The sequence below is a fragment of the Nestor notabilis genome, unplaced genomic scaffold (assembly GCF_000696875.1).
Source record: "Nestor notabilis isolate BGI_N333 unplaced genomic scaffold, ASM69687v1 scaffold12132, whole genome shotgun sequence".
Taxonomy (NCBI): Eukaryota; Metazoa; Chordata; class Aves; order Psittaciformes; family Psittacidae; genus Nestor; species Nestor notabilis.
In genome coordinates, this window is record NW_009919806.1 from 15,452 (window position 1) to 24,154 (window position 8,703).

Sequence of the window (8,703 nt, forward strand, 5' to 3'; positions counted from 1 at the left end):
CGAAAGGCCACAACAAGGTCTCCCCGAAGCCTTCTCTTCTCCAGGCTGAACAACCCCAGCTCTCTCAGCCGTTCCTCACAGGAGAGGTGCTCCATGCCTCTGATCATTCCTGTGGCCTTCTCTGTACCGTCTCCAACAGGTCCGTGTCCTTCCTGTACTGAGGACTCCAGTGCAGGAAGCAGGACTGCAGGTGGGATCTCAGGAGAGCACAGCAGAGGGGCAGAATCACCTCCCTTGACCTGCTGGCCACGATCCTCCTGGTGCAGCCCAAGATATGACCAACTTTCTGGGCTGCAAGTGCACGTTGCCCACTCATATCCCATCTTTCACCCACAGAAATCTTCCACCAAACAGAAAACACAAGACGAACTCCTTTCAGTCTCCAGGCATCTTACGTCCTGATGCAGTGCAGCCATTCACTGCAGTAACCACATGTACATGTAAGATGCTGCCAGGTCATTAAAGTATATCAACAACTGAACCAAGTGAAACCTGGAGATGGAGCCATCAGTCTCTCCCTATTTAGCAGGCAGTGGAAAAGCTCCTGCAACGAAGTTGTCAAACCAAAACAATCCTGCTGATGTATAGTCTATGGAAGTGTCTAATCCAGGACCTCACTCCAGGCTCATAGCTATTTTCACACTAAGCTGTGTGTTTGCTTTCCTAAAGAAAGGCATGGTTTAAAATACATTTCTCCTACTAGATTCTACAGCACGTGCACTCCACTGCAGACGAAGAGCAGAGCTGCTAACATCACATCTCTGTGAGAATTTGCACAGCACCTGAGAGCTGGAGACATTGCTAAGGACAACTCACGCACTTCTGCCTGGTCACCCGCTGAACACAACCTGGGTTTCTGCCACGTATCCAAGCACCTCTTTATGAATAACCCATCACCCTCTTGGCAGTACTGCCCCGCACCCTGTGTTTGCAGGTACCTCAGAGCAGCGAAGGAGCCCTCTGTGGTCTCTGTCACTGCAGGAAGGGCTCGTACCTGAAGAAATCACTGTAAGATAGTTTGGATTTTAACCACTTTATGCCTTCAGAGCAGATGGGATCTGACTAGCCAGACAACAAACTATAACCTCCATTCCTCAGAGCTTGTGTAGCTGGCTGAGACCAGCAAGAGATGCACTATGAAGTTTCCAGTGTCCTTTCTTCCTCCCTCATATTTAGGGATCCTCTTCCCACCCCTTCTCCCTCCCTTTAATTAAAGCCAGAATGTAGTTTTAATTAAAGCACAGCACGCCTGGATGGTTCTACCTTCTCTGATTATCCAAGAGGGATGGGGAGTCACTGCACACCCATGGCAACATGCCCATTTCCGCTCCATGACAACTCTCTAGCTTGTAGCTACAAGCAGACTGTCCTCCACGAGGTTTGAGGAACAGGCAAGGATCTGCTGGAGCAGAGGCATCGCAGCCCCTGTCCTCCTGGGCTGGCACATGACCTGATGCCAAACTTCCCTCTGAGGCAAGGGGCCTCCGCTGCGCCAGCCCATCAGGTCGCACTCCTGCCTGAAGCGCTGTGGCAGTGCCAGGTGAATCAGCTGTGCATGGCTGCTGGGGACACGCACGAGCTGCCTGGTCTCACACAGCCTGACAGAATACAACCCCGGTATATTCCCACCCCCTTGTGCGTCCCAATGGAATGGACCAACAGAATTTTCCTGTCAACAGCTAAATTAGGCCAGAAGCACACAAGGCCAGTGTTGCTACGACACTCATGCATGCGTTAAGCCTCAGTCTGAAATTAAAAGGAAATGGATTTGGTGAGCTGACATTTAGGAGCAGAGACTGCCTCAGGCTGCTGCGCGATGTTCCCTTCGAACTCCCAAACTTCCTCTCCCAAATCCCTCCAGCTCCAAGCCCTTCTGTTGAGGATGAAACACTGTTCCAGCACAGCCACTTGCAATTTACTGCACCCTCCCGCTTTGGGACTTCAGAGGACGGACAAGGGGACACAGTAAAGCTTCAGACTTGGCAGACAGACTGACACCACCCTATATGCTCTGTATTCATCCTGCCTGATGCCCAGCCCTAGCAGGGCCACCCAGCTGTGTGCCAAGAGCACATGGACTGTTACATAGCTCAGTCAACGAGCTGCAATCTGACTGCACACCAGTCTTACAGACAGGCACCTACTGCTTATTGCATTGCCACCGGTGTGCTGCCACATACCCTATCTGCCTTCTAGCCCTATCTCCAGGCTAAAGAAATGGAAGTTACAAGGTTGAGGCTGTAAAATCCATTTCTATCCTTAACCTTCAGACACAATCCAGCAAAGACATTCCAGTTCACCATTCCAGCTTGCTTATTTTCCACTGGGAGATTTCACCTAGCAGACCCGTGTGATTTTACTGTTGACAAACCCCAGGCTGTAATAACAGCTTGTCATCAGCAGGTGAAGCCTCTCAAACGAATGTGTTATTCAGCCCCTGCCAGCTCCTGTTAGAGCAAAACACTTCTCTCCCCCTCCCCTACAAGCTCTGAAAAGCTGTAATTACAGCAAGAGATCCACAAAGAAACAAGCACAGTGCTGATAAGCACGGCCATTCTTTAGCTAGGGTTTCAGCCCAAAGCCTAGCAAGCCTGAGTCCTTCCTCCTCTGTGTGTAACACAAAGGCCTCTCACTGCAGCTCAGTTCTGGGAGATCCATCAATATGTCAAAGAAAATACCTGATATCCCCCACGCTGTATGTGCTGGTACGTGCCGTTCAGCTCATCCCTGGTGAGGGGATGCTGCTTCTCCCTTCAGGTCTCAGAGACCTCCCATTGCAGAAAGCAGCAGATGTCAGTTTTGGAAACGAAAGGGTTTTATCACCAGGAGGGAGCTCCTCACAGCAGCCTACTGCTCTGCAGCATCCCTCCTGATGGGGCAAAAGGCACAGTCAGCCTTCAGGCCACCAGCATCACTGCACAGAAGCATCATCTCAACATCAGGAACCCAGTTCTTCTCCCTGGCATTGCTTTTCTGACAGAGAACAGCCTCTTGGCTCTGCTCAAGGGCTCGAAAGCTCCTTCACTCCCCTTCTGCTTCTGAATGTACTGGCCAGGTCCATGAGGGGCTGCGCAGGACCCACAGGGCTGTCAGGCAGTCACAAAGCACATGCTGCAGGAGCTCCCACCCGCTCCAAGATGCTCCAATGCCTTCTGCCCAAGCAGAGATGAAGGTCTTGTGTGTGGAGCCTGTGCTCAGTCTCCCGCTCCCCACATCATGTCGTAGCTGGGTCCTGGATCTTGTATCATGTTGTTTTGGAATCGCATATAATTCACCCTAGGTACAGAGCAGCAGAGCGGAACCACCAAGCAGGTGACAGGGGCTGAAGCTGCTGAAGGCCACCATCACTTCACTTGTCTTTCTGTTCTGGAAAAGCAAAGCTACCAAGGAGGAATCAGCCACTGCAGCAGCAGCAATCATGAACCCGGCCCAATGGGTGATGCTCCAAAGCCCAGCAAGACTCACTCTCCTCTCCAGACACACACGATCCACTTCAGCAACTGCAGAAGCATGACCAGAAACCCAAAGATGAAACCAGCCCTCAAAGCACATGTAGGAGATGAAGAAGCCAGGAGCAGCCAAGCCCTTTACAACTATAATTATCCATGCACTAAACAAGGAGCTCTTAGTGAAGGCCAAGGTAGGGCAGCATGGACTGAGTGTGAATTCACGTGTATAAATAAAAGCCTGCAATAAATCATCTGATGCCAAAGTATCTTGAAGTTATCTTTAGAAGATTAGTCTAATGTCTTTGTTAGCTGCTTTAAAATAAACAAACAAGTGCTGAGACAGTAGTCTGGGAGCCTATTTAAAAAGCAGCAATCATAAATATGTGACTAATCTGTGTTATGTATAGGCTTTCACAGTTGTCAGCTTCCTGGCATGAAGCAGGACAGCTACAACTCAACTCTTCCACATCTAAGGTATGGGAGTCAGAACTGGCAGTGGCTGTAAAAGGCCTGTGCTCTGGAAGCACAGTTTTATCCATTTAGAGGTATTGCATGCAGCTGGTCCATCCTTCCCCCCACAGTTAAACTACTAGCTGTGGCACATGAGGGAAGTGGTCTGGGGTTTTTTAAGCTGATTAAAATCAAAGAACACAAGGTAAGTGATGTTTTTGCTTTCACAAGAAAAGATCTACTTTTTCACCATGCCTTTAAGTCAGACAGTCTGCAGTGAAAACCAGTCCATCAGAACAGCTCTGTATGAAGGCTCATCACAGAGAATCCCAATTTCTGTCTCAGTGACCGTGACAGCCAGGCACCACACCACCGTTAATAGATCCACCCTCCTGTTTCTAATACCTATGTCTGCACACCCTTACATGTGATCGAACTGCTTTCCCTCCCGCACAGGTCCCCAGGCTAGGTTCATTCTCCAGGAAGTACAGAGTATAAAGGCTGAAAAAGGCAAACCCCACACTTGCACCTTCCCAGCCACGCAACCCCCACAGAACTGAACCAAGCAAAGGCCATCGGGGCCTCCACAGGCCCCGCACAGAGAGGCCATTGGGCAGCAGTAAGCACAGCAATGCCAGGGTGTAGAATCATAAACCAGTTGGGGTTGGAAAGGACCTTAAAGCTCCTCCAGTTCCAACCCCTGCCACGGGCAGGGACACCTCACACTAGAGCAGGTTGCTCCAAGCCCCTGTGTCCAACCTGGCCTTGAACACTGCCAGGGATGGGGCAGCCACAGCTTCTCTGGGCACCCTGTGCCAGCGCCTCAGCACCCTCACAGGGAAGAGCTTCTGCCTTAGATCTAACCTGAACTTCCCCTGGTTCAGTTTGAACCCATCACCCCTTGTCCTGTCGCTCCAGTCCCTGATGAAGGTCCCTCTGCAGCATCCTTGTAGCCCCCTTCAGACACTGGGAGCTGCTCTGAGGTCTCCACGCAGCTTCTCTTCTCCAGGCTGAACTGCCCCGATTTCTCACCAGCAGTACCAGCAGCTTCGGGAGCCTCTCTGGTGACCAAGACACCTGCTTTTTCCTACACATGCCAGTGAGCACAACCAAGTTTTGCACAGCTAAACAGGTCTTGACCCTCCATTCCTGACCACCACTGACGCAGTGGGATACTCACGACTTGTCTCTCCTGCAGGCCCGTCTCTGAGGGCTGGCTTGCCTTCGGCGCGGGGACAACGACTTACCCCGTGATCTCTCTTTCATTGGAGAATGGGCACTTGAGGGTTTCAGGATCTGCAAGAGATGGGGGAGGGAAGGAAGAAGCATTCAATAAAGGCCATGATTCACTGAAAATAAAAATATAAAGGGCCTCATACAGTGGCGGGGATGGCACACAAAGAGCCTTCAGTCCCTTGGGGCTCAGTCAAACCCTGTCCAGGTTGAGAGGAGCCCAAAGCTGTTATCATGTGATAGCTGTTCAGGGCCCCCCTGCAAAAATCAGTTGGTGTCACCAGTTCAGTTTCCAGCTAAATACTGAACAAACAGGTCTCAAACACAGCTTTCTTCAGAGCTGGAGACCACAAGGGATAAGAAAACCAGCTTTGAGCCTCAGCTGAAGGGAACTCACGCAGCCAAACCACCCTCTCCGGCTTTCCTCTCCACAAACAGAGGTGATCTTCTCCCAGGCTGGCAGCTGAGCTCTCTGTGGCAGTGAGACTTTTCACTATGCCTGCATGCCCCATACCGTGCAGCCTCACGCCATCAGCACCACGCTCATACTCCAGGCTCGTTTTAAGACCTGATCCTCCGAAGTCAGCCCTTCACAACGGAAGCAGCTCAAACTCTGAATTAACTCAAGGGAGCAGTCAGATACAGGGTCTTCAAGGGTTCGGGGTAGTGGTCCTAGTCTTGAGGCACTTATGAGGACTGGGCCCAGTGTCACAGCTCAGCACACACTATCAAAAGCAAGTACTAAGTTCAACAAGTCACCTATCTGTATGGACTTCTTCAGCTAGAGCCTGCTTCAGCTGTTTGCTCTCTAGAGGGTATTAAAAGTGCATGAATAGAGAGAACAAGGGGAAAAACCCTCTTTCATTATGTCTGTGATCAAGCACATGTGCTTAAGGTGACAGCATGGTACAAGCTGGCCCTCAGGAGAGGTGGGAGCAGGATACAGGGACAATGCCACTGGCGATGCTCCCCGCAAGGTCAGGGGGAGGGAGCCTGAGCCAGAAAGGCAGAGGGCTGCTACGTCAGAGCCATTCCTCAGGAGGGCAGGGGCCGGGAACCCGGAATAACTGGGACACGATGCCGCATACCTCTCCACGAGAGCCAGCTCCATAATTAGCAACACACCTGCTCTGCTCCCGCTGCCAGCAACAGGCTGGAAAGGCACCAAATCCCCTTCACCATGGCCACAACCAGCTCCTCATCCATGCCAGCACGGTCAGGGACACCCCTCATCCTCAAGGGCAGCCAATCCCTCTGGCCGCCTGCCCTTTGTCCCTGTTGTTTCCCTCTGAGCCCTTCACTCTGACCAACCAGCCTGTGAGGGACTCACTTTCCTCGCCCTTCCCATGTAACCTGCTTTGTGACTGAACCGTGGTGGTGGACGTCAGGCAGAGCAGCCCATCAGCATGGCCTGCAAGGAGAAGCAACCACCCAACACGGCCGTGCCACAGCACCCCTTGCAGCTCAGGTGTACAGAGCAGAGATCCCTACCCGCTGCCAGGCCACCCATCCCACCAGCCCCAGTCATGGTTCTGGAGTCAGTGAGAAAAGCAAACTGGGCAGCACCTTGATGGCCAGGCACGAGTATGGGTTCAAGTGTTTTCCAGGCTGAAGAGGAGATCTTGAACTAACAAATAGCTATAAGAGCCTGAAAACATGGGAGAATCACTAAGACCACTCCCCCAAGGATGGTGAGAGGGACTATTCTTCAGGGACTGGAGCGACAGGACAAGGGGTGATGGGTTCAAACTGAACCAGGGGAAGTTCAGGTTAGAGCTAAGGCAGAAGCTCTTCCCTGGGAGGGTGCTGAGGCGCTGGCACAGGGTGCCCAGAGAAGCTGTGGCTGCCCCATCCCTGGCAGTGTTCAAGGCCAGGTTGGACACAGGGGCTTGGAGCAACCTGCTCTAGTGTGAGGTGTCCCTGCCCGTGACAAGGGGTCGGAACTGGATGAGCTTTAAGGTCCTTTCCAACCCAAACTAGTCCGGGATTCTCTAAGACAGATCTAAGCAAACCCACAGCCCACCTTTATCTCAGGCCGGGGCCAACCTGCTGACACTGAGCGAAACCAATGTGTGCAGGGTGGGACAAGGCGTGCAGACCTACCTTCATCCTCATATCCCTGGCAAACTTCTCCAGCTCCTTCCTGACTTCCGTGCGCATCATTTTGGACACGTTGAGGACCAGCTGTTTCCACTCGATGGGCTGGAAGCTGTGCGGCTCGTGCGGGACGTACAACCCGATTTTCACCTTTTTGACCGAATGCAAGTACTTTTTATAGGAGTCTTCAAACTCAAAGATGAGGTCGCTCAGAGTCCGGTAAGTGAGAGGTTTGTCCATCAGGTCTGATCGCCGGCTCATGCCCAGCGAGCCGTACCGGAGTAAATCCCGAGCACCACGTGATGAAAATAGTTCCCTGAGAAGTGGGTTTTAAAGCTGATGGGGAATCGTTCCACAGAGGGCTGCCCGTTGGTTAAGTAGCTGGTGCACACTGCGTCAAGGCAACAACAGGGAGGAGCACACACGGTTACACCTCTAGACATCTTCTACTTAAGTGCCACGGCAAACACTTTCTTGCAGACAATTTTATTGTTACTGTGCTCCCGAAACAGCCAACGCTGCCAAAACCCTGCTTGGAGAATAAGATGCAATGGTTCAGGCAGGGAAGGGACTGACTCTTAACCATGCTTGGGGGGAGAGCAAAAAACACAAGTGTTGGGGTCAGCAAGGCAGGAGAGACCACCCTCCCACATGCGTGGGAATTGCCCCATTTGATCCCAACATCAAAATCCCATGGCCCCAGAAGGGAAGTGTTTCCCTTCACTTCATGCTGGAGCTTGGTATGAGTCACCTTGTTCTCCCCCATCTTCAGCCAGCACAGACGACTCTGAATGTATTCCTGTCCAGGGCGAGTCAGCCTTGCCACCATTAGCAGGCCCTCAGCATGGCTGCTCCTCACACAAGAGTGTTTTTGCATGTTGCCTTTGAAGGCCGTGCTGAGACAAACAAAGTAAAGCTCCCAGGCAGACAATTCATTACATAAGCACAGAGACATGGTCAGGACCAAGAGCAAATCACTGCCTGGCCTTTCCGAACACACCACGTGCAGAGGCCGTGGCCAAGCTCCATAACAGTGCAGTAGGTGATCTCAGCAGGGAGCCACGCACGGGTCCAGGGCATCTCCTTAGGAACCCGGTGGCCTGTGCCAGGGGGAGGAGAAACCTCACGCAGGCGGGTTTAAAGGCGCTGCACGTGGCTCCCTGCTCCTAATCCCCGGGCAGCTGAAGCCCACCCCGGCTCCACGTGCTGGCACCAGCCCCTGGGATAGCGGGTGTCCTTCCCCTGCAGCCAAGGGAATGGAGGGGGGATGCTCCAGCCTGGGGTTCCTCCAGCCAGAGGTACCTGCTTTAACGGCGGAGACAGACACGGTGAGGGCGGCCGGTCAGGGAGGTGCCACTATGAAGCACAGTGGCTGGAGGGGCAGCACTGCCCGCACAGCATCATAGAATGGTTTGGGTTGGAAAGGATGTTAAGGTCTAGTTCCAACCGCCTGCCGTGGGCCGGGACACCTCAC

At 52.5% G+C, this 8,703-nt stretch overlaps 1 protein-coding gene across 1 annotated transcript in view; it reads right to left on the minus strand.

The window, feature by feature from the left end:
- VASH2 (vasohibin 2) overlaps nt 1-7,672 on the minus strand; it is an 8,721-nt gene extending 1,049 nt beyond the window's left edge. The window contains 3 exon segments of the mRNA XM_010010403.1: nt 5,080-5,195; nt 7,236-7,510; nt 7,513-7,672. Of these exon segments, the coding sequence (XP_010008705.1) occupies nt 5,080-5,195; nt 7,236-7,510; nt 7,513-7,672 (551 nt within the window).
- Nucleotides 7,673-8,703: the final 1,031 nt, after the last annotated feature.